The sequence below is a fragment of the Stegostoma tigrinum genome, chromosome 38 (genome assembly GCF_030684315.1).
Source record: "Stegostoma tigrinum isolate sSteTig4 chromosome 38, sSteTig4.hap1, whole genome shotgun sequence".
NCBI lineage: Eukaryota > Metazoa > Chordata > Chondrichthyes > Orectolobiformes > Stegostomatidae > Stegostoma > Stegostoma tigrinum.
Window position 1 is genome coordinate 26566595 of NC_081391.1, and position 25866 is coordinate 26592460.

The 25866-nt window shown below is 48.1% G+C and overlaps 1 protein-coding gene across 3 annotated transcripts in view; it reads right to left on the reverse strand.

Annotated features, from left to right (window-relative positions):
• The window catches only part of LOC125447145 (branched-chain-amino-acid aminotransferase, cytosolic), a 67606-nt gene that overhangs the window by 23124 nt on the left and 18616 nt on the right, over nt 1-25866 (reverse strand). For all 3 annotated transcript variants that reach the window (XR_009443022.1, XM_059640419.1, XM_059640420.1), the window contains 4 exons: nt 23759-23959; nt 11963-12073; nt 4245-4364; nt 3216-3379 (listed from right to left, as the gene is read on the reverse strand). Coding sequence is in view for 2 of the 3 variants with exons in the window: in XM_059640419.1 (XP_059496402.1) it covers nt 3216-3379; nt 4245-4364; nt 11963-12073; nt 23759-23959 (596 nt within the window). In the remaining variant the exon portion in view is untranslated. The remainder of the gene's footprint in view (nt 1-3215; nt 3380-4244; nt 4365-11962; nt 12074-23758; nt 23960-25866) is intronic.

The window sequence follows — 25866 nt, forward strand, 5'->3', positions numbered from 1 at the left end:
AAAGACATCAAGATGTATAATCAGTTTGGGTAGAAATTAGCAATACAAGTCAGAAGGTGTGTGTGAGGATGGTACAGTAATAATAACAGAATGGCATTTACAGGAAAAAAATAGTAGAGGCCTGTGAGAAAGGTATCAAAATCATGGGTGTCTTCAATCTTCATAGGAATTAGGCAAATCAAATTGGCAAAGTAGCCATTTCAGTATTTCTGGGATACTTTCTTGGGCCAGCTCATTCTAGAGTCAACCAGGCAGTAGGCTATACTAGATCTGATAGTGCAAAATGAGATAGAATTAATGATCCCACAGTGAAGGGGAAGGAAGCTGTGTCATACATGGATGAATATCACACTCAGTTTGAGGAAGAGAATATTGGATGGAAGACTAGTGTTTTAAACTTAAAGGCAAATTCAAGGGCAGGAGCACAGAGTTGACTAAAGCAAATTGAGAAATTAAGCTACGAGGCAGATCCCCACGTGATGCAGTGCAGACATTTAGGGAGATTTTTCAGAAGACTCAGAGAAGGTACTTTTCAGTGAGAAAGAAAGACTCCAAGGAAAATCCATGACTAAGCACAAGAGTATGTAAAGTGCTAGTCGACTAGAAACTATGTCTGGGGAATAATAAAGGAAAATAAAGAAATGGTACACGAATTGAACAGATATTTTTGGTCTGTATTTATTGTAGAGTATACAGATAATATCCCAGAAATAATTGTCAATCAGCAACTGAAAGGGAGGGAAAAAATCACAAGTTTCTGGAGAAGCTCAGCAGGTCTGTCAGCATCTGTGAAGAAAAAGTTAAGAGTTAAATGTTTCGGGTCTGGTGACCCTTTCTCTGAAAGTGAGGGAAGTAATTTAAAACAATCACATTCATCAGGAGAACGGCACTGATAAAATTATGAGAACTGAAGGCTAACAAATTCCCATTTCAAGAATAAGAGCAGAATTAAGCCATTTGGCCCATCGAGTCTGCTCTGCCATTTAATCATAGCTGATATGCTTCTCAATTCCATTCTCGTGCATTCTACCCACAATCCTTGTTCCCCTTACAAATCAAGATCCAATCTATCTCTGTCCTAAATGCAATGACCTGACCTCCACAGTCTGCTGTAACAATGGGCTCCACAGTTTTCCACCCTCTGGATGAAGAAGTTCCTCCTCATCTCAGTCTAAAGGGTTGTCCCTTCAGTCTGAGGCCATGTCCTTGGTCCTCGTCTTTCCTGCTAGCGGAAAGATCTTCTCCACATCCACTCTACCCAGGCCTCTCAGTATTCTGTAAGTTTCAATGAGATCCTCTCTCATCCTTGTAAACTCCATCCACACAGACCTAGACTCCTCAACCACTTATCACATGACAAGCCCTTCATCCCCAGGATCATTTTCGTTTATCTCCTGTGGACCTGGTGCGGCCGCACTTGGAGTATTATGTGCAGTTCTGGTCGCCACATTATAGGAAGGATGTGGAAGCACTGAAAAGGGTGCAGAGGCGATTTACCAGGATTTTGCCTGGTCTGGAGGGAAGGTCTAATGAGGAAAGGCTGACGGACTTGAGGCTGTTTTCATTAGAGAGAAGAAATGACCTAATAGAGACATACAAGATGATCAGGGCATTAGATAGGGTGGGCAGTGAGAGTTGGCTACCATGAGGGGACATAGCTTAAAGTTGAGGGGTAATAGATATAGGACAGATGTCAGAGGTAGGTTCTTTACTCAGAGGGTAGTAAGGGTATGGAATGTCCTACCTGCAACAGTAGTAGACTCGCCAGGTTTAATGGCATTTAAATGGTCATTGGAAAACCATATGGATGATAATGGAATAGTGTAGGTTAGATGGGCTTCAGTTTGGTTTCACAGGTCGACGCAACATCGAGGGCTGAGGGGCCTGTACTGTGCTGTAATGTTCTATGTTTTATCCTTCCTTAGAGAGTAGGCCCTAAACTGCTCACAATAGAGCCTTATACAGCCTCAGCAGTACATCTCTATTCTTGTATTCTGGTTCCAACTAGCTTCATCCTACAGTTTTAAAAGAAGCAGCTGATGAGATAGTAAGTGTATTGGTTTCAATTTTTCAAAATTTCCCTAGCTTCTGGAGACAGGAGACTAGTGAATGCCATTCTTTTACTCAAGAAAGGAGGCAGACAGACAGAAGTAAACTACAGGGGAATCAGTGCTGAAGACTCAACTATTGACAATACATATCAATATGCATGAAGGGACTGAAGTCTTGGTTACTAAATTTGGAGATGACAGAAACACTGTCTGGAAAATAAGTTGTGAAGCATACATAGGGAGCCTGAAAAGTGATACGGATAGGTTAAGTGAACATGCAAAAAGTTTGGCAAATAAAGTGTGATCTCTCAATCGAGGGGGGCTGCAGAGCTCAGAGGGATCTGGAGGCTGTGGCGCATGAATCACAAAGTTAGTACGTCAGTACTAGTGAATGAGAAAACAAAGTACATGGAATGTTGTTGCTTTGTGACAGTTGTCGAGACCGCTGGTGAATCCACACTGGAGTAGTGTGTACAGTTTGATTTCTTTATTTAAGAAAAGTCTTAAAAGCAGCTTGGAGAAGGTTCAGTCAACTGATAACTGGCTTGGGGGCCACAAGTCCTCCTTCATAAACCAATGCTAAATTCGCTTGGTTGTATGATAAATGTTCTGTACTAGTTTGTCCCCTCTGACTGCTGTCACACGTATTCTCAGTTTAGTTGGTGACGTGCTGCATTAAAACTCGTCCAGCTGAGACTGCAAGCAAGCTCAGATAACCAGCCATACTAGAAAACGTAGGTGACGTGTTAGACTTGAGAATGGTAAATTTTGTGACTGGGTCGGTAACTGAATAATAGAAATAAAGCTCACACTTGGAACCACCTCTCCTGATGATGCCAGCACCCCTTGACAGTGACCTCAAATATAGAGCAAGTGCTGGCATTTTTTGAGAATTATGTTATATCACCAAATCCTCTGCTCGCCTGACATTAACATAGAACTATCCAGTGAGATCTGAATAATGAACCCTTGTATTTTTCCTAACTCAACATCGTGGAAGACAGGCTAGGAATCAAACCTGGAAATTCTAAGGTCCTGGTCACAATAGGGTGCATCTTACCTGTTCGATCACGTACAACATGGCATTCTCTCCACCATACACTGAGAAACAATTTTTAAAAAATTACATCTGAAAATCATCTTCATGCGTTCAACATCACTTACCCTCCCATTTTGCAGTCACCTACGCCCCCTTTCCAGGCACGTACATATTTGGGATCAGCAAGCAATGAGACCGGGTTGAAACTTCCTGTCGCAAAGTAGGGTCCAACTGGCCCAATGATAACAAAGAGTAGGGCATGATCAGCTCGAGACACCCCAAGGGAAGGCTGGGAAAAAACGTATATATGAAAATGTGAAAGCCTGCTCCACTCCCTATAGCATCATGTCAAATGCTTAATGAGAACTGCTTGTTGTGACACTCCCCTGCAAATGGACAGCAATAACTTGCTGACCAGATGCACATCATCAGGAATGAGAACTACATCTGGGACTTAAACCATCAGCTGAGTATTTGTGTAGCAGAGAGGACTAAGAATTTAAAAAGATACACAGAATGTGATGATATACAGCACAGGTGAGTAAACACGAAACAAGAAAACTCAGATTAGGGCTTGTACTAAAAGGACACAGGATAACTTTAGAGAAAATTATTTTAAAACAAAGGAATGTACTACCACAGTCAGATCTGAAGCAGAGACAATGTAAGTTATTTAGAGGGAAATAGACAAGCAATAGTTTGAATTTATATAGTGCATTTCATTGAAGTGCTCCTTAGTACTTCACATGGCAGAAAGCAGCAAGTGAGATTGGGAGGATTTGGGCAATGTACTTTGAATGAGTTCAAAACTATCTGTAGAAGGGAATCTTTTAAAGGCAGGAAGAAAATGAGACTAAAATTATCCAGAGCACAGAAAAGAAAAAATAGGTTTAAAGCTGGTAGCTCTGGTGTGGAGCCAGCACTGTCACAAAGACAGCTGGGCAAATCACCCCAGTCTATTCTAAGTTTCTGGGACTTCAGCCACCAGGAGGAAGGTCATGTGACATAGAAGCATCTAGAGAATGATCAGTTGCCATGAACTTGTTTCTGTAGGATTACCCCTTCAGTGCACGCATAACACTGCCAGGCAAATCCAGTAAACAATATTCTAGACATAATCCAGGTTAAAAAATGAAAAATAAAAGGCTTCACACCTCCGTTCCAATGAAAGTGGGCCGGATATAGAGACTAGCTGCATCAGAATATGGGACCCATTCTCTGTCAACTTCAATTAGCTTTCGGATGCACTCCACCAGCTCTTCTTTGTCAAAGCCCTAAAATACAGACAAGCTTCAGAAACTCTGACAACGCAGAACATCTATGATCTCGAGGGCAGCCTAACAGACAGCATCATTTTGGAACAACATGTACAATTACATTAGATCAGCCACAAGAATGGATGCTGGATAAAAAAAGAAACACCGTGCCTCTGGAAGTTTCTGAAAATAGAATTAAAATATATTGTCATTACAGTATAAATGGAGTTTTTTCCTTCCTACTATCGGACTTGATCTGGAACAGACAAACAGCCAAAAATTGCCTCTTAGTTTATTTTTACACTTGTGTCAATGGAGGATACCACCATTAGTGTGTGAAAATGGCGGCCCATTTTCTGAATGTTGAAAATTGATAGCTACATTTAGCAAATAATAAGTCGGAGTGGATTTCAGTAATGTATTGAATTGCAACCCGAAAAGGAGTGAGGCATTTAATTCATTAAAGGGAGTTCAGGTTAGAAGATAAATAGGAATTCAGTTGCTTTTGTTTCTCCTAAATATTTTCAAACTCAGATATTGATTCTTACTCTGCTACAGGAGGAGCTGGTTACGGAGTGATTTTCTGGTAAGTTACTAAAGTGTATTCTATTCTTAAGATTCAGCATAGTACAGCAATCGATGGTTGGTGGTATTTATTTTATTCAATTTTATATGAAGTTGTAAATAGTTAAGTATAACACATGAAGAATGGCAGGATAGGTGATGTACTGCAAATGCCGCATAGAAGAGGTCCTGGATACCAGTTTGGCCCAGAACAAACATGTTTGTGACAAGTGTCTGAAGATCGATCAGCTCCGGCTCAGAGTTTCTGAGCTGGATGCTGAACTCTAGTCAATACCATGCAGCAGAGAAGGGTAAGGTTGCCTGGATTCTTTGTACCAGGAGGCAGTCATGCCAGTTGGGTTGGGTTATCGAATTTGGTCAGTGTTCAGTGAGATGAGAGTGTGACTGTGAGCGAGGCAGATGAGGGGATCCAGAGAGCAGGAGCACAGGAACCTCAGCTTTTGCAACCATCCAATAAGTTAGAGGCTCTGCAGGGAGCTAAGCCAACTGACCAACCACAACAATATAGGAAAACCATTCAAAAAGGGGGATTAAGAAGGAATGTAGTGGTATTTGGGAACAGCATAGTGCACTAGATTGACACTTGTTTATTACAGGCAAGAATATGAGTCCAGATGGCAGTGTTGCCTGCCTGATGATAGGGCAGGGCAGGGCTAGAGAGAAACTTGCAGGTTTTTCTCCTGGCAGAGGGGGCAGGAGGAGAAGGAAGGGAAGAGAGAGGGAGAGAGAGAATCCAGTTGTCAAGGTAGTGATCAACAACATAGACAGGCTAAGGAAGAGGTTCTGCATAGGCAGTATGAGGACCTAGGCACCAAAATAAAAGGCAGGGCATCAAAGGACATAACCTCTGCATTTTGGTCTCAGTCACATGTTAACTGGCAAAGGGCAAATCAGATTAGAGGGATGATCATGTGGCTCAAAGATTGTGGTCATAGGGATGGGTTTTGGTTCATGAGATACTGGCACCAAAAGTGGATAAAGCAGGAGCTGTACCAATGGAACGGTCTTCATTTGAATCATGTAGACACTGGTATTCGTGCCAAATGCATAACTAGGGAAGTAGAGTGGATTTTAAATTGAACAGTGGATCAAATTGGGAAGATGTGGTAAATCAGAGTAGAGTCAAGGCGGAAGAGAAATGTACTAACGTGTGAAATGATAAACTAGACAATGACAGGAAGGGATAGAGAGTTTGAATCAAAGAGTAAACCAACAGACAGGGCTAGAGCTTACATAAGGGGCAAAAGAATGAAACTGAAGTCTCTATATGAATGCATGTAACATTCAAAACAAAACAGGTGACCTCAGATTGAAAACAGAAATAAATAAGTGTGAACTTCTAGCCATCACAGAGACATAGCTGTGGATGGATAAGGATTGGGACCTTGAAGGAATGTCACAAAACTAAGAAAAGGCACTGGTGTGGCTCTGGTAGTTAATAATTGCATTAAAACAATCAAAAGGGCTGATTTAAGTTCAGGAAACCAAGATGTGGAAGTATTTTGGGTAAAAATTAGAAGTAATCAATTCTCTGGCAAGATTCATGGTAGTTTGGATGAGCACAGAGAACTTGGTGGCCATGTGCATAGATCCCTGAAAGTTGCCACCCAGGTTGATAGGGTTGTTAAGAAGGCGTATGGTGTGTTAGGTTTTCTTGGTAGAGGGATTGAGTTTCAGAGCTATGAGGTCATGTTGCTGCTGTACAAAACTCTGGTGCAGCCACACTTGGAGTATTGCATACAGTTCTGGTCGCCGCATTACAAGAAGGTTGTGGAAGCATTGGGAAGGGAGCAGAGGAGATTTACTAGGATGTTGCCTGGTATGGAGGTAAGGTCTTGAGGAAAGGCTGAGGGACTTGAGGTTGTTTTCGTTAGAGAGAAGAAGGTTGAGAGGTGACCTAATAGAGACATACAAGATGATCAGAGGATTAGATAGGGTGGACAGTGAGAGCCTTTTTCCCTCGGATGGTGATGGCCAGCACGAGGGGGCATAGCTTTAAATTGAGGGGTGATAGATATAGGACAGATGTCAGAGGTAGGTTCTTTACTCAGAGGGTAGTAAGGGTATGGAATGTCCTACCTGCAACAGTAGTAGACTCGCCAGGTTTAATGGCATTTAAATGATCATTGGATAACCATATGGATGATAATGGAATAGTATAGGTTAGATGGGCTTCAGATTATTTTCACAGGTCGGCCCAACATCAAGGGCCGAAGGGCCTATACTGCGCTGAAATGTTCTACAGAATCGCTACCACATGGAAGCCAGCCATTTGGCTGATTGAGTCCACGCTGTCCCTCAGAAGAGCATCCCATCCCCCTTATCCCCATAACCCTGCACTGCCTATAGCTGAGCCCCCAAGCCTAAACATCCCTGGACTGTGGGTAATTTAGGATGGCCGATCCACCTAACCCGCACATCCTTGTACTGTAGGAGGAAGCCGAAACATCCAGAGGAAACCCAAGCAGACGCAGGGAGAATGTGAAAACTCCACAATCAGATGCCTGAGGTGGAATTGAACCTGGGTCCCTGGCACTGTGAGGCAGAAATGCTAACCACTGAACCATTGCCTGTGAGATGTTATTTGTGGTAGTGGTGTATAGGCCTCCCTAATAGAAACCACATAGTATTGGGGGTTTAAAGAAAGAAATAGCAAGGTCTTCACAGAAAAGCAGTGATAATCATGGAAGATTTTAATTTACATATGAATTGGAAAAGTCATGCAGGCAAAGGGAGCCTAGATAAGGAGCTCAGATAATATTTTCAGGATAGCTTCAAAGAACAGCATATTCTGGAACGAACCTGGATCAGACTATGCTAGAGATAACACAGTGTAGAGCTGGAGGAACACAGCAGGCCAGGCAGCAGAGGAGTAGAGAAAAGACAGCTTTCCTGCTGTTCTTCTCCTGCTCCACACTATATTATAACAGACTATGCTAGACTTGGTTTTGAGCAATGAGTTGAATTAATCAGTGAAGGCACCCCTAGGTAATAGCAATATGTTTGAATTTTACATTCAGTCTGAAGGAGAGATGAATGGATAAAACACACTCTTTAAAAATTTAAACAAGGGTAATTATGAAGGCATGAAAGCTGACTAAAGTGAATTTGTAAATGTGGTTAAAAGAAAAGTCAATAGAGTGGTAGGTAGTTAAGTTGCTATTTCAGAATACACAGAGTAGATACATTCCAAAAACTAAGAAAAATCCCAACAAACAGGCCCAACCACCATAGTTAAACTAGTAATGTTGTGGCCATTTCGGAGACATGGATAGAGCAGGGACAGGAACGGATGTTGCAGGTTCCAGGGTTTAGATCTTTCATTAAGATCAGGGAAGGTTGTAAAAGAGGGGGATGTGCAGCTTTGTTCATCAAGGACAGTGTAACGGTGGCTGAAAGAACTTTTGATGAGAACTCGTCTACTGAGGTGGTATGGGCTGAGGTCAGAAACAGGAGAGGAGAGGTAACACTGCTGGGAGTTTTTTATAGGCCTCCACAAAGTTCCAGGGATGTGGAGGAGAGGATTGACAAAACTATTCTGGGCAGAAGTGAAAGGAACAGGGTTGTTATTATGGAGACTTTAACTTCCCCAACATTGACTGGAAATGCTATAACTCTAGTGCGTCGGATGGATCAGTTTTTGTCCAATCTGTGCAGGAGGGTTTCTTGACTCAGTATGGGACTCAAGAGGGGAGGCCACACTGGATTTGGTACTTGGTAATGAACCAGGCCAGGTGTTTGATTTAGTGGTAGGTGAGCACTTTGGAGAGAGTAACCATAATTCGGTTATGTTTAGTTTAGCGATGGAAAGGGATAGGAACATGCCACAGGGCAGGAGTTATAGAAGGGAGAAGGGCAATTATAATGCGATTAGGCAAGACTTAGGAGGCATAGATTTGGTTAGCAAAATGCAGGGGATGGGGACCATTGAAATGTGGAGCTGGCTTAAGGAACAGATATTGTGTGTCCTTGATAGGTATGTCCCTGTCAGGCAGGGAGGAAGTGATAAGGTAAGGGAACTGTGGTTTACTAAAGAAATTGTATCTCTTGTCAAGCGGAAGAGGGAGGCTTATGTGACGATGAGACGAAATGGTTCAGATGAGGCGATGGAGAGTTACAGATTAGCTAGGAAGGATTTAAAGAGAGAGTTAAGAAGAGCAAGGAGGGGACATGAGCAGACATTAGCAGGTAGAATAAAGAAGAACCCTAAAGCTTTCTATAGGTATGTGAGGAATAAGAGGATGACTAGGTTAGGAATAGGGCCAGCCAAAGACAGAAGTGAGAAGTTTTGTGTGGACCCTGTGGAGATTGGAGAGGTGCTAAATTATTATTTCTCATCTGTTTTCACTGAGGAACAGGAGAATATTGTACAGGAGATGACTGAGTTACGGGCTACTAGAATTGAAATGATTAAGGAGGAGGTGTTATCAATTCTAGAAGGCGTGAAGGTAGATAAATCCCCTGGGCCAGATGGGATTTTTCTAAGAATTCTCTGGGAAGTTAGGGAGGAGGTGGCAGAGCCTTTGGCCTTGATCTTTGAGTCCTCATTGTCTACAGGTTTAGTCCCAGAGGATTGGAGGATTGCAAATGTTGTGCCCTTGTTCAAGAAGGACAGTAGAGATGACCCAGGTAATTATAGACCTGTGAGCCTTACGTCTGTTGTAGGAAAAATTTTTGTACGAGGGGGCATAGCTACAAATTGAGGGGTGATAGGTTTAAGACAGATGTCAGAGGCAGGTTCTTTACTCAGAGAGAAGTAAGGGCGTGGAACACCCTGCCTGCCAATGTAGTTAACTCAGCCACATTAGGGGCATTTAAACAGTCCTTGGATAAGCATATGGATGATGATGGGATAGTATAGGGGGAGGGGCTTAGATTAGTTCACATATCGGCGCAACATCGAGGGCCGAAGGGCCTGTTCTGCGCTGTATTGTTTTATGTTCTATGTTCTAATGGACAAATACAGAATCAAACTTAAAGAAAGTGCATATAATTATGTAAAGCTACATGGTATGTCAGAAGATTGGATGGAATTTTAAAAACAGGAAAGGCTGGCCAAAAACACAATAAGGAGTAGAAAAAGTACAAAGGAAATCTCATCAGAAATATAAAAACAGATGGTAAGAGTTTCTGTAATTATTTACAGAAGCATTATCAAAGTGAGTAGAAAGTGACACTAAGAATCAATAATATAAGGAAATGGCAGATCAATTGAACTGATTCTGTCAGTCTTCACTATTTTAATCAACTTGTTGGACATGCCGTGATAAATCTCCAGAGCAGGTAGGACTTTGACTCGGATCTTCTGGCTCAGCGGTGGGCTACTACTATACACTACTACTATACCACAAGAGGCTCGGTCTTCACAACAGAACATTCAAATAGCAGCTGAAATGGAAAGGAGGGAGGAACTCAGGAAACGATACGGAGTACACTGCTGGAACTGCAGGCTGACAAGCGCCTGGATCCTGATGGACTTTATCGCAGGGTCTTAAAGTAAGTAGCTAGTGAGATAGTTGTTGAATTTCCAAAAACTCCCATAGTTTGTGAAAGGTGCCATGAGATTGGAAAATAATAAATGCAACATCTTTATTCAAAAAGGTAGAGAGACAGAAAGCAGGAAAATAGCAGCCAGTGGCTTAACATCTCTCAGAGGGTAAATATTAATAGTTATTATTAAAAAGAAGTGGTAGCAGGGCACATTGATAAGTTCAAGGTAATCGGACAAAGTCAACATGGTTTTGCGAAACAGAAATCACGCTTGACCAGTCTACTCGAGTTCTTTGAGAAGGTAAGACCTACTGTGGATAAAGGGGAACTTGTGATTGTACTCTACTTAGATTTCAGACGGCATCTAATGAAGCAGCACATCTAAGGTTATGGTGGTGTGTAACAAGGATTAATGATGGTTTTAATGCTAGATCTAACCATTTACAACATACATAAATGACACAGATGAAGGGATGGAATATGTATTTATCGCATTTGCTGAGAATTCGAAGCTTGGTAGAAAAGTCATTTGTGAAGAAATAAGGAGCTTACAAAGGGATGTGGATAGGTTAAATGAGTGGGCAAGGATAGTATAATGTAGGAAATTGTTTAACTATCCATTTTGGCAGGAAGAATAAAAAGAAGTGTATATCTGAATGGTGAGAGACTGCAGATCTCCGAAATGTAGGGATGGCTGGCCTTGTACAAAAGTAACATACCTTTCAGAAAATTTTCTGAAGAAGGGTCTAGACCCGAAATGGCAGCTTTCCTGCTCCTCTGATGCTGCTTCGCCTGCTGTGCTCATCCAGCTCTACACCTTGTTATCTCTATGTTTCAGTTGTACAGGGCACTGAGAGACCGCATCAGTGTACAGCTTTGATCTTCTCATTTAAGGAAAAATGTAAATACACTGGAAGTAGTTCAATGAAATTTTACCAGGCTAATACGTGGAATGGGGGTGGTGCCTCATGAGAAAAGATTGGAGGTGCTGGGACTGTAATCTGCTGGAGTTTAGAACAATAAGAGGTGACTTCATGAAACATGCAAGACCCCGAGAGGACTGACAGGAAGGATGTGGAGAGGATGTTTCTTCTTATGGGAGACTCTAAAACTTGGTGATCACTGTTTAAAATTCAGTGGCTGTGCATTTTAAACATAGATTAGGTAAATTTCTTTTCCCCTCAGCATGAGTGACTCTTTGGAACTCTCTTCCTGCAAAGCTGGTGGAAGCAAAAGGTATAGTCACAGTCATAGTCAAGCTCAAGCAGATTCTTGTTCAACAAAGGGGTGCAAGATTACCAGGGGCAGGGGGGAACATGGATTTGAGTTTACAGTTAGATCAACGAGAATATTAAGGAATTTGTGGAGCAGGTTCAAGGAGTTGAACAGATGACTCCTGCTCCTAATTCATATGTTCTTACATGAGCACTTCGAGATGTTCCTGTGAGGCATTTTAAGGCACTGTATAAACTTATATCTGTCTTTTTCATTCTTTATGCAATCAATGTACAACACATTGAAATGTCCTTTGTCCTCCATACCGGCAGACATGCTCGGAGTGCTGATCGATGCATTCGTTCCATGTTCAAATCCGGTCGGAACATGCGAATCTTGTTGTCTACCCCTCGGAAAGCTTTCATACCTTCAAACAGCTTTTGGACATAAAGAGCAATGATAAAGATATTTGAGTTCAAACTGTAGTTATTCATCCAAGAACGCAAAGTTAAATTAATTACACCTAATTATTTCATTTTCATTTCCTTCCAGAACCACAATACCAAGTAGAATGTGTGAGCAACTTCTCTGCAGGACAGTGAATAGTGGGGAAGCAGTGGACAGTGACACAGACTCTACAGTTCCTTTGCAGAGAGAGCAGACAGTGAATTTACAATCGGATTTATTTTTGGCTGTTAGGATTGTAAAAGCCACAGTTACGGGAATGCTGCATGTGTTTCATCATCTTTTCCTGGTCTGAAGCCAAGAGGACAAGTGATCCAGGGGTTAGTTTAAAAAAATGAGGAGCTGCAAAAGCACAGCAGGTTAGGCAGCATCTGAGGAGTAGGAAAGTTAGCATTTCAGGTTAGAACCCTTCGTTGACTTTCCTGCTCATCGGATGCCGTCTGACCTGCTGTGCTTTTCCAGCGGCACATTTTTGACTCAATCTTACAGCAGTTGCAGACCATTCTGTCTCCAAAGTTAGTTTCTCTGATTGCCTTTCCCTCTTGAACTCTGCTAAATGTTTCATTAAGGGTGCATGCTGAAATTAACAAGCAGGGGCTTATAAGAGTGGATTCAGGCTACAGTACTGATTGTTTAAGTTACTGTTTCACAACCCTAGAGGTCATTGTGAGCTGGCAGGGAATTGAGGTTGTAAATAGTAGGATTGACACCAGTCATTCAGTTTGTCAATTATTTTAAAATTAAAAGGATCAAATAGGACACTTGCTAAATACCATTCTGCATGTTAAAAATGGCGAATATGTGGATCAGCTACAAAGATACTGGAAACATAGCATTACAGCTTTACATTCTAAGCCCAAATGATTAATGGTCCTTGTAGAAGGGTTAAGAGAACAGAAACAGTTGTGAATAATTAACAGTTAAACGTCTGAAAGAAATAAAAATCTACTGTTGTGTATATCAACCCTTCGTCAAACTGGAAATACAAGTAGAAAACGAGAACAAAAAGGGAGATCAACAGGGAAATGTCAAGAGTCAGGTATATTATCACAAAGTAGCAGTTAACAGGTCTAGTAATTTCTGAATTATCATTAAAAATAAATACTCTGGGTGTGAGTTTGCTCGCTGAGCTGGAAGGTTCGTTTTCAGACGTTTCGTCACCTTTTTTTTTGTTTTTTATTTGAAAAAGTATACTTTATTCGTAAGATGTACAAAAAGTAAAACATATTTATACACCTACCCAGTCATGCAAGCCGCTCCGGGTTACCCGGGGGTACGTACACCAACTAAAGGAAAAAAATAAGGAAGGAAAAAAAAACAAAGCAAATGGAAAAAACCCTGGCAGTCGTCACCCCGCACAGTCCCAGTTGGCCCCCTGACCAGTTTGGGAAGGCGCCAGCTGGGCCCACTTACCAGATAGGGTTCTTCTTTCTATTCTGGACGAGGGGTTTCATACAGTGGTCTTTCCCCACCGCACCTTGGCGGCGGCTGCCCCAAGCTTTAGCGCGTCCCTCAGCACGTAGCCCTGGACCTTGGAGTGCGCCAGTCTGCAACACTCGGTCGGGGTCAGTTCTTTCAGCTGGCAGACCAGCAAGTTGCGGGCAGACCAAAGAGCATCTTTCACTGCATTGATGGTCCTCCAGGCACAGTTGATGTCGTTCTCTGTGTGCGTCCCGGGAAACAGCCCGTAGAGCACGGAGTCCCGCGTCACGGAGCTGCTCGGGATGAACCTCGACAAATACCACTGCATCCCCCTCCAGACCTCCTGCGCATAGGCACACTCCAGAAGGAGGTGATCGACAGTCTCGTCCCCCCCGCAGCCACTTCGAGGGCAGCGTGCGGTGGCGCAGAGATTCCGGGCATGCATAAAAGATCTCACTGGCAGAGCCCCTCTCACCGCCAGCCAAGCAATGTCCTTGTGCTTGTTTGAAAGTTCTGGCGATGAGGCATTCTGCCAAACGACTTTGGCAGTCTGCGTGGGGAACCACACGACGGGATCCACCCTCTCCTTTTCCCGAAGGGTCCCGAGGATACTATGTGCTGACCACTGCCTGACGGCCTTGTGGTCAAAGGTGTTTCCTTTCAAAAATTTCTCCACGAAGGACAGGTGGTACGGAACGGTCCAACTACTCGGAGCGTTCCGCGGCAACGAGGCCAGGCCCATCCTTTGCAACACCGGGGACAGGTAGAACCTCAGTAAGTAGTGACACTTGGTGTTTGCGTACTGAGGATCTACGCACAGCTTGATGCAGCCGCACACAAAGGTAGCCATCAGGGCGAGGGTGGCGTTCGGTACGCCCTTTCCCCCATTTCCCAGGTCTTTGTACATGGTGTCTCTGCGGACCCGGTCCATCCTTGACAGTGGAAGATGGCCCGGGTGACCACAGCAGCACAGGCCCAGGGAATAGGCCAGGCCTGCGCCACATACAACAGTACCGAAAGCCCCTCGCACCTGACAACCAGGTTATTACCCGCGATGGAGAGGGACCGGAGCGTCCACCTGCCCAGCTTCTGCTTCAATTTGGTGATACGCTCCTCCCAAGTCTTAGTGCATGCCCCAGCTCCACCGAACCAAACACCCAGCACCTTCAGGTAGTCTGTCCTGACGGTGAAGGGGATGAAGGAACGGTCATCCCCGTTCCCGAAGAACATGACCTCACTCTAACCCCCGTTGACTTTGGCACCCGAGGCCAGTTCAAACTGGCCGCAGATGTCCAATAGCCTACTCACCAACCGACGATCGGTGCAGAAGACGGCGACATCGTCCATGTACAGGGAGGGCTTGACCTGAAGGCCTCCGCTGCCTGGGATAGTCATGCCCTTCAGGCTCACGCCCTTCCTGATGGATGCGGCGAAGGGCTCCACACGGCACATGAACAAGGCAGGAGAGAGTGGGCAGCCCTGCCTGACTCCAGATCTAACAGGAAAACTGTCTGATTCCCACCCGTTGATTTTGACTGCGCTAACGATGTTGGCGTGGAGCAGCCGGATCCAACTGCGGATGCCGTCCCCAAACCCAAATTTGGAGAGGACGTCCCTCACGTAAGCATGAGAGACCCTGTCGAAGGCCTTCTCCTGGTCCAGGCTGACAAGGCAGGTGTCCACCTGCCTGTCCTGTACGTAGGCGATCGTATCCCTGATGAGCGCGAGGCTCTCAGCGATCTTCCTGCCCGGCACAGCACAGGTTCGGTCAGGGTGAATCACTGCCTCCAGGACAGACCTGACCCGGTTGGCTATGACTTTGGCCAGGATTTTGTAGTCCACGTTCAAAAGTGAAATGGGACGCCAATTCTTAATTTCTTCCCTCTCCCCCTTCCTCTTGTAAATGAGGGTGATGATGCCCTTCCTCATGGACTTGCACATTTCCCCTGCCCGAAGCGCACTATCGTACACCTCCAGCAGGTCCTGGCCGACCAGGCCCCACAGAGTGGAATACAGCTCGACTGGTAAGCCGTCGCTTCCGGGAGTCCTATTCCTCCCCAAGGACTTGAGGGCTCTGGTTAGCTCGTCCAGGGATATCGGCCGGTCCAGCCACTCCCTCGTGCCATCGTCTAAGACCTCCGTGATAGACGACAGGAACGACTCGGAGGCCGTGCTGTCCGTGGGCTTCGTATCGTACAGTCCGGCATAGAAGGATCTGCTGATCCTCAAAATGTTGGGCCGAGACGATGTCACCGAGCCGTCGTCCTCCTTCAGCCGGCTAAGCACAGAGCTCTCTTTGTGCACCTTCTGAAAGAAGAAACGCGAGCACGTCTCATCCTGCTCCACGGAGCGGAAGATTATCCTGGAGGTCTCCGCGGCGAAGAGCGAGGCTTGCTGGCCCCTCACCTCGCGGAGGTCCTCCGTGACATCGACCCCCATCAACTGCAGAAGGAGCAGGTTCTGCACCCTTTTCTGGAGTCGCGACAGCTTTCCCCGCCTCTCTCTTGCCTTCTGAACACCCTTGAGGACAAAGAACCTCTTGATGTTCTCCTTCACCGTCTCCCACCAGTCGCCTGGAGACTCAAAGAGGGGTTTCACGGTTCTCCAACCGGCGTACTCCCTCTTAAGCTCCTCGACGTTCTCTGGGGTCAACAGAGTCGTGTTGAGCTTCCACGTCCCCTTGCCGGCTGGTCGTCCTGTAAGTGACAGTCGGCCAGCACGAGGCAGTGGTCAGAGAAGAACACCAGCTCGACGCTGGTGGACCTGACCGAGAATGCCTGTGACACAAACAGGAAGTCTATCCTTGAGTGGAAAGACCCGTCTGGCCGCGACCAGGTGTACCTCTGCTGCGCTCCGTCTGCAGGGGTGCTGAAGACGTCGAGCAGCTTGGCGTCCTTCACCGTGCCCATCAGGAATCTGGACGTGACGTCCAGTTGAATCCCCCCACCCACTGTCCCCACGCCGGATCTTCCATCTGCATCGATGATGCAGTTGAAGTCTCTGCCTAGGATGACCGGCCTGGACGTAGCCAGCAGGGGTGGAAGCCGCTGCAGGACGTCCAACCGCTCACTCCGTACCACTGGGGCGTACACGTTGATCAGCTCAGGGGAGCGTTCCTGTAGGTGATGTCAGCCACTAGGAGGCACCCACCTACCACCTCCTGAACTTGAGAGATGGTGAAGTTGTGCCCCCGCAGCAGAATAGCCAGGCCCGAGGAGCGACAGTCGTTACCCCCCGACCAGATCGAAGGCCCACAGGTCCAGGCGCCGGACCATTTCCCGTACCTGCCGAGGTGCGGTATCCCGCACTCCTGCAGAAACAGGAGGTCCGCCTCGATGGTGGTCAGGTAGGCCAACGTGGATACACATCTTGCAGTGGACCTGACACTGTGCACATTAATGCTCGCAACTCGTACCCCCATTGTGGGCAGTGACCGCAGTACCCTCCCCAAGTCCAAGGTCCAGCCCCTCCATCTGTCCCTTCATGCCCATTGCCTGGGCTAACTGCTGGACGCTCTCCGGGCTCAGGAAACTGTCCGTGCTGCCTTCCGGGTGGCATTCCCCCGTCCGGGGTATGGAGGCAGGAGGGTCCGGCTCTGGGTCAGGCTGGGGAGACGCTGTTTCCTCCTTCCCGCCTGGAAGTTGCGGGGGGCCCTCCAGTGCCCCAGCGGCACTTGACTGGGTGTCGGAGGGAGCCTCAGGACGCCTCCCGTCGCCTGGAAGTGGGGTGCTGCTTTCCTTCTCCCTCGAGATCTTTAACCTCTGCTTCGGGTGGACCTTCTCCGAATCCCCCTCGTCAGAGGAGCTCTTATAGCCCCCCTGTAGCTGCCTCTTCCCGCCTGATGGTTGCGGTTCCTGGACCCGTCGACGCGCCTTCCTCCTCGCTTTCCGGACTGTTGTCCACTCCCCCGGGTCGCCTGTCGCCGCCTCCATCGACTCCGGGTTGTCGGGGGGGGATCGGAGCCTGCAGGGGTGCTTTGCTGGCCTCGGGCCCATCCTGCGGGGCAGGGCCCTCCTGCATGACCTGGCCCTCCTGCACATTAGTGGGGTCCTTGCTGGGCCCTGGTGCCTTCCTCTCCTCCGGGGGGGGCTGGCCCCGCATTGCCTCTGCCGGCGACCTGGGCCTAGGTGGTCCCCCGCCGGGGGCATGCCCTATAGAGGTGGCCCCCTTCCCCGCAAAGGTTGCAGCTTCTCTCTCGTGGGCAATCCTTTGCAAGGTGTCCCTCCTCCCTGCAGTTCCTGCAGATGGTGGCTTTGCAGTCGGCCGCCATGTGACCTGACCTACCACAGGCATGGCAGACTTTAGGTTGCCCTGCATAGGTCAGGTAGCCCCTGCTCCCGCCAATCGCGAAGCTGGACGGTGGGTGTGCGACATTCCCGTCTGCGCCCATCCTCAGCGTCACCTTGACCTGCCTCTTACTCGTCCAGATGCCAAAGGGGTCCATAATGTCAGTTAGGTCCCCTTCCACCTTCACGTACCTTCCGAGGAAGGTCAGGACATCAACTGCTGGCACATGCGGGTTGTACATGTGTACAGTCACCATACGGCTCCTCTGTGCTGGCATCACAAACAGTGGGACAGCGGTCAATACAGAGAGGGGGCCCTCACCTCCTTTCTCCTTGAAAACCTCCAGGAAGCGCTCGCAAAGCTTGGCACTCCGGAAGGTCACATCGTAAAAACCCCCTCCGGGGAAATCCTGCAGGCAGTAAATGTCCGCAGCAGCAAACCCACAACAGTCCAACAGGACCCTCTTCACGAAGAAGGTGCGGTCCACAGGTGCACCTTCATCCACCTGCTTTACAGAAACACGGATGGTGTTCCAGACCCCCTGACCTGGGGCACGAGCACTTGCCGCAGCCATCGTTGCAGGTTGGCTGCTCCCCTGAACCAGTGTTAGGCCGAAGCCAGCATTAAGATCCACTGGTCGCAAAGGGGCACAGCCAACCCGACGTCCTCCTTTCTCCTCCAAGACAGCACTCTCCTCCTCTCGGTCCACAAGAGAGTGGGTCTTTATTGTGTTCCAGATGTAAGCTGGTTCACTGAGCTTGCCGGTTTGTTCCCAGATGTTTTGTCACCATTCTAGGTAACATCATCAATGAGCCTCCGACGAAGCGCTGGTGTTATGTCCCGTTTCCTATTTATCTGGTTAGGTTTCCTTGGGCTGGTGATGTCATTTCCTGTTCTTTTTCTCAGGGGATGGTAGATTGGCATCTGGACGAGTAAGAGGCAGGTCAAGGTGACGCTGAGGATGGACGCGGACGGGAACGTCGTACACCCACCGTCCAGCTTCGCGATCGGCAGGAGCAAGGGCTACCTGACCTATGCAGGGCAACCTAAAGTCTGCCATGCCTGTGGTAGGTCAGGTCACGTGGTGGCCGACTGCAAAGCCACCATCTGCAGAAACTGCAGGGAGGAGGGACACCTCTCTCGTGGGCAATCCTTTGCAAGAAGCTGCAACCTTTGCGGGGAAGCGGGCCACTTCTATAGGGCATGCCCCCGGCGGGGTACCACCTATGCCCAGGTCGCCGGCAGGGGAAATGCGGGGCCAGCCCCCCCCGGAGGAGAGGAAGGCACCAGGGCCCAGCAAGGACCCCACTAATGTGCAGGAGGGCCAGGCCGTGCAGGAGGGCCCAGCCCTGCAGGATGGGCCTGAGGCCAGCAAAGCGCCCCTGCAGGCTCTGCTCCCCCCTGACAACCCGGAGTCGATGGAGGCGGCGACAGGCGACCCAGGGGAGTGGACGACGGTCTGGAAAGTGAGGAGGATGGTGCGTCGACAGGCCCAGGAACCACAACCATCAGGCGGGAAGAGGCAGCTACAGGGGGGCTATAAGAGCTCCTCTGACGAGGGGGATTCGGAGAGGGCCCGCCCGAAACAGAAGTTAAAGATCTCGAGGGAGAAGGAAAGCAGCACCACGCTGCCAGGTGACGGGAGGCGTCCTGAGGCTCCCTCCGACACCCAGTCAAGTGCCGCTGGGGCACTGGAGGGCCCCCCGCAACTTCCAGGCGGGGAGGAGGAAACAACGCGTTTCCAGCCTGACCCAGAGCCGGACCCTCCTACCTCTGCACCCCTGACGGGGGGATGCCACCCAGAAGGCAGCACGGACGGTTTCCTGAGTCCGGAGAGCGTCCTGCAGTTAGCTCGGGCAATGGGCATGAAGGCACAGATGGAGGGGCTGGACCTTGGACTTGGGGAGGGTACTGCGGTCACTGCCCACAATGGGGGTACGAGTTGCGAGCATTAATGTGCGCAGCGTCAAGTCAACCGCGAGATGTGTGTCCACGTTGGCCTACCTGACCACCGTCAAGGCGGACCTCCTGTTTCTGCAGGAGTGCGGGATACCGCACCTCGGCAGGTACGGGAAATGGTCTGGCGCCTGGACCTGTGGGCCTTCGATCTGGTCGGGGGGTAACGACTGTCGCTCCTCGGGCCTGGCTATTCTGCTGCGGGGGCACAACTTCACCATCTCTCAAGTTCAGGAGGTGGTGGGGGGGCGCATCCTAGTGGCTGACATCACCTACAGGAATGCTCCCCTGAGGCTGATCAACGTGTACGCCCCAGTGGTACGGAGTGAGCGGTTGGCCGTCCTGCAGCGGCTTCCACCCCTGCTGGCTACGTCCAGGCCGGTCATCCTAGGTGGAGACTTCAACTGCATCATCGATGCAGATGGAAGATCCGGCGTGGGGACAGTGGGTGGGGGGAGTCAACTGGACGTCACGTCCAGATTCCTGATGGGCACTGTGAAAGACGCCAAGCTGCTCGACGTCTTCAGCGCCCCTGCAGACGGAGCGCAGCAGAGGTACACCTGGTCGCGGCCAGACGGGTCTATCCGCTCAAGGATAGACTTCCTGTTTGTGTCACAGGCGTTCTCGGTCAGGTCCACCGGCATCGAGCCAGTGTTCTTCTCTGACCACTGCCTCGTGCTGGCCGACTGTCACTTACAGGACGACCAGCCGGCAAGGGGACGTGGAAGCTCAACACGACTGTTGACCCCAGAGAACGTCGAGGTGCTTAAGAGGGAGTACGCCGGTTGGAGAACCGTGAAACCCCTCTTTGAGTCTCGGGCGACTGGTGGGAGACGGTGAAGGAGAACATCAAGAGGTTCTTTGTCCTCAAAGGTGTTCGGAAGGCGAGAGAGAGGCAGGGAAAGCTATCGCGACTCCAGAAAAGGGTGCAGAACCTGCTCCTTCTGCAGTGGATGGGGGTCGATGTCACGGGGGATCTCTGTGAGATTGGGCCAGCAAGCCTCGCTCTTCGCTGCGGAGGCCTCCAGGATAATCTTCCGGTCCAGGGACGGCTCCGTGGAGCAGGATGAGATGTGCTCGCGTCTCTTCTTTCAGAAGGTGCACAAACAGAGCTCTGTGCTTAGCCGGCTGAAGGAGGACGACGGCTCAGTGACGTCGTCTCGGCCCGACATTTTGAGGATCAGATCCTTCTATGCCAGACTGTACAACACGAAGCCCACGGACAGCACGGCCTCCGAGTCGTTCCTGTTGTCTATCACGGAGGTCTTCAACGGCACGAGGGTGTGGCTGGACCGGCCAATATCCCTGGACGAGCTGACCAGAGCCCTCAAGTCCTCGGAGAGGAATAGGACTCCCGGGAGCGACGGCTTACCGGTCGAGCTGTATTCCGCTCTGTGGGACCTGGTCGGCCAGGACCTGCTGGAGCTGTATAATAGTGCGCTTCGGGCAGGGGAAATGTGCAAGTCCATGAGGAAGGGCATCATCACCCTTGTACCCCCATTTACAAGAGGAAGGGGGACAGGGAAGAAATTAAGAATTGGCGTCCCATTTCACTATTGAACGTGGACTACACAATCCTGGCCAAGGTTGTAGCCAACCGGGTCAGGTCTGTCCTGGAGTCGGTGATTCACCCTGACCAAACCTGTGCTGTGCCGGGCAGGCAGATCGCTGAGAGCCTCGCGCTCATCAGGGATACGATCGCCTACGTACAGGACAGGCGGGTGGACACCTGCCTCGTCAGCCTGGACCAGGAGAAGGCCTTCGACAGGGTCTCTCATGCTTACACGAGGGACGTCCTCTCCAAATTGGGGTTCGGGGAGGGCATCCGCAATTGGATCCAGCTGCTCTACGCCAACATCGTTAGCGCAGTCTCGATGAACGGGTGGGAATCAGACAGTTTTCCTGTTACATCTGGAGTCAGGCAGGGCTGCCCACTCTCTCCTGCCTTGTTCATGTGCCGTGTGGAGCCCTTCGCCGCATCCATCAGGAAGGACGTGAGCCTGACAGGCGTGACTATCCCAGGCAGCGGAGGCCTTCAGGTCAAGACCTCCATGTACATGAATGATGTCGCCGTCTTCTGCACTGATCGTCGGTCGGTGAGTAGACTATTGGGCATATACGGCCAGTTTGAACTGGCCTCGGGTGCCAAAGTCAATAGGGGTAAGAGTGAGGTCATGTTCTTCGGGAACGGGGACGACCGCTCCTTCATCCCCTTCACCGTCAGGACAGACTACCTGAAGGTGCTGGGTGTTTGGTTTGGTGGAGCTGGGGCGTGCACTAAGACTTGGGAAGAGCGTATCACCAAACTGAAGCAGAAGCTGGGCAGGTGGACGCTCCGGTCCCTCTCCATCGCGGGTAAGAACCTGGTTGTCAGGTGCGAGGGGCTTTCGGTACTGTTGTATGTGGCGCAGGCCTGGCCTATTCCCTGGACCATCTTCCACTTCATTTGGGGGTCGAGGATGGACCGGGTCCGCAGAGACACCATGTACAAAGACCTGGGAAATGGGGGAAAGGGCGTACCGAACGCCACCCTCGCCCTGACGGCTACCTTTGTGTGTGGCTGCATCAAGCTGTGCGTAGATCCTCAGTACGCAAACACCAAGTGTCACTGCTTACTGAGGTTCTACCTGTCCCCGGTGTTGCAAAGGATGGGCCTGGCCTCGTTGCCGCGGAACGCTCCGAGTAGTTGGACCGTTCCGTACCACCTGTCCTTCGTGGAGAAATTTTCGAAAGGAAACACCTTTGACCACAAGGCCGTCAGGCAGTGGTCAGCACGTAGTATCCTCGGGACCCTTCGGGAAAAGGAGAGGGTGGATCCCGTCGTGTGGTTCCCCACGCAGACTGCCAAAGCCGTTTGGCAGAATGCCTCATCGCCAGAACTTTCAAACAAGCACAAGGACATTGCTTGGCTGGCTGTGAGAGGGGCTCTGCCAGTGAGATCCTTTGTGCAAGCCTGGAATCTCTGCGCCACCGCACGGTGCCCTTGAGGTGGCTGCGGGGGGACGAGACTGTCGATCACCTCCTTCTGGAGTGTGCCTATGCGCAGGAGGTCTGGAGGGGGATGCAGTGGTATTTGTCGAGGTTCGTCCCGAGCAGCTCCGTGATGCGGGACTCCGTGCTGTACGGGCTGTTTCCCGGGACGCACACCGAGACCAACATCAACTGCGCCTGGAGGACCATCAATGCGGTGAAAGATGCTCTTTGGTCTGCCTGCAACTTGCTGGCCTGCCAGCTGAAAGAACTGACCCCGACCGAGTGTCGCAGGCTGGCGCACTCCATGGTCCAAGACTATGTGCTGAGGGACGCACTAAAGCTTGGGGCAGCCGCCGCCAAGGCGCGGTGGGGAAAGACCACCGTATGAACCCCCTCGTCCAGAATAGAAAAAAGAACCCTATCTGGTAAGTGGGCCCAGCTGGCGCCTTCCCCAACTGGTCAGGGGGCCAACTGGGACTGTGCGGGGTGACGACTGCCGGGGTGTTTTCTTTGCTTTGTTTTTTTCTTCTTCTTTGTTTGTTTTTTTTCCTTTAATTGGTGTACGTAACCCCTGGGTAACCCGGAGCGGCTTGCATGACTGGCTAGGTGTATAAATTTTTTTTTTGTACATCTTATGAATAAAGTATATTTTTTCAAATAAAAAAAAGTGACGAAACGTCTGAAAACGAACCTTCCAGCTCAGCGAGCAAACTCACACCCAGAACCTCAAACTGAGCTACAAATCTTCTCAAAACTCGCTAAAAATAAATACTATAAAGAAGGGGAAAACTGCCAATCATAACTTAAATATTATCTTGGTCAATTTTTAAAAAAGGGCATTACAAAGAGAAAATGAACTAAAAAGTTCCAAAACACAAAGGAATAAACGGTAGATGGATGGGAGTTAACCAGAGCAAACTATGAACTATTTTTCTCTTTGCAGTGCTTTGGTATGAATAATGAGCTACTACCTCGAAATTTAAATTTTCAACCTCATAAGTATCGTAAAGAAAGCTTACCTCGATAGAATAATGCAGGACTGAAGTTGCTGGATGCAGTGAGAGATTTTGCAGGGGTTTGATAAGGGGCTTGTCCCATCCTTTCTCTGCACTCCATTCTATTGTCAACATATGATCTGAAAACGACTTTCCAAACACCAGGTTGCTGCTGTCAGGCTTCTCCTTGGGGTGCTTAGAAATCTCAATCTGCAAATCAGTAGCCTGTATTTTAAAGAGACAGAATTAGCCAGCTGTTTTCTTAAAGGTGTTGTGGAGGCATAATGACAAGCCTAACAAGTTATTACAAAATAAACATATTCTGGAAGTTGGTAATCTTAAATATATACCAGAAACACTCAGCATCTGTAGGGAGTGAAACAGAGTTAACAGTCAGGTCAATGACCTTTCATCTCAGCCCCAGTCAATGCAACATGATACTGTACTAAAGTTTAAATCTGCCACTTCATGGCTACTGTCAGGACAAATTACTTCTCTGAATTAGTGCAGAGGTGGAGATTCTGCGCAGGTTTCAGAGGAGGTTCATCCCACCCTTTCTACACACTCCATTTTATTGTCAACACATGATTGGATGCTGTAGAGAGAGAGCAGCCCATGGTCCCGATGATGCCTTTACCCCTTTTAATACGGTACTCCAGATTATCACACCCATTCTGTAATAAATAACTGTCAATACTTCATTGCAAAAGGATAATTGAACACAACACAAGATGCAGTGCAGGGTGTCAAGTGACTTTCTTTGATGTTTTTTGTACACACACAGTGACTGACTGAGGTCTGGGCATATCCCTGCGTGAAAACGACATGTAAGTCATGTTCCTAGATGCTGATAACTGCACCTCTCCATTTCAATTCGAGAGTATCGCAGCAAAAATATCTGATAGATTTGCCAGCTTCAAAGATGGAAATATATAGAAAGAAATTTGGAGGCTATTCAAAACTGGAATGCTGATGGAGAGATCAAACACTCTCCATTATGAGACAATTGCTTAGCCCATTAATCCATCTGTGTAGACAATGTCACATGATATAAACTGGCTTGTGATAAGAAACCCCTTATTAATTCATAAAGTCAGCCTAAGGTAGGGAGTCTGCAAGACAAACATTAGACAGGAATGACATCTTGTCCAGAAAAAGGGAGAATCCTACCTCCAGGTGGATAAGTGGCGTGATTTTCTTTATCTGCACATTATATCTTTACCTCAATCACAACTTCCAGTGGAAAATTCAGAAATCCTCCTGATAGGGTGTAAGCCATTGTGAGTTCATTGTCAGAAATTTCCAATTTGCACTGCCTTCAGTGAGCCAAGAGAGGCTCCTGAGACCTCTCATTGCCATTGTTGAAAACCAATAACAACACTGACAGTTTCAATCTGTTAGAAATTTAAGTATATGCTACACCTTTTGTAATCATCTTTCTTGCATGTGTCGATTTTGTGTGATTAAATGATTGGGTGCTGTTGTGTTTACAACTTGGATGTCAAGAAAAATAAAATATTTATTCCTACTTTTAATTTAAATCTTGAGAAAGCCCATCTTATATCTGTTCTTAAAAATCTCAGCATTCAAGGGGTAAAGGGACACTTCTTCATTAAAGCACGTCTTGTTGCAATTAGTGGAGAAATAGGGAAAAAGGTGAAATTATCCCACATCTCTTCCCTGTTTGAAACTGACATTCTGTGTAAATGCTAAATCAAAGTGTTTAGTTGGTTCTGCTGTTCTCTCACCCATGACAACTTGCTTGTCTAACTCTGGCCAATTGGCCATTCAGCCCCTTGAACCTGCCCTGACATTGAGTAAGATCAAGGTTGAAGTTTCTATTTTTGTTCTCATCTACTGCTAATTTTACCACATTTCGCACTCCTTCACTGATGAGTTATATTTGTCATTTTTTCCTCTTTAATTACACTAATCATTGTGGCATTTGTTGTCATATTTCGATAATCTTTATGGTTGTTGTACTCCATTCATTTTTCACTGGGAGACTCAGCACTCTCACATCTTTGTGTAAAGATTGCTCACTCAGTGTCACCACAGCACAGCGGTAATGTTACTCGACTAGTTATGAGAAGCCTAGACTAATGGTCTGGAGACATAAATTCTAATCTCAC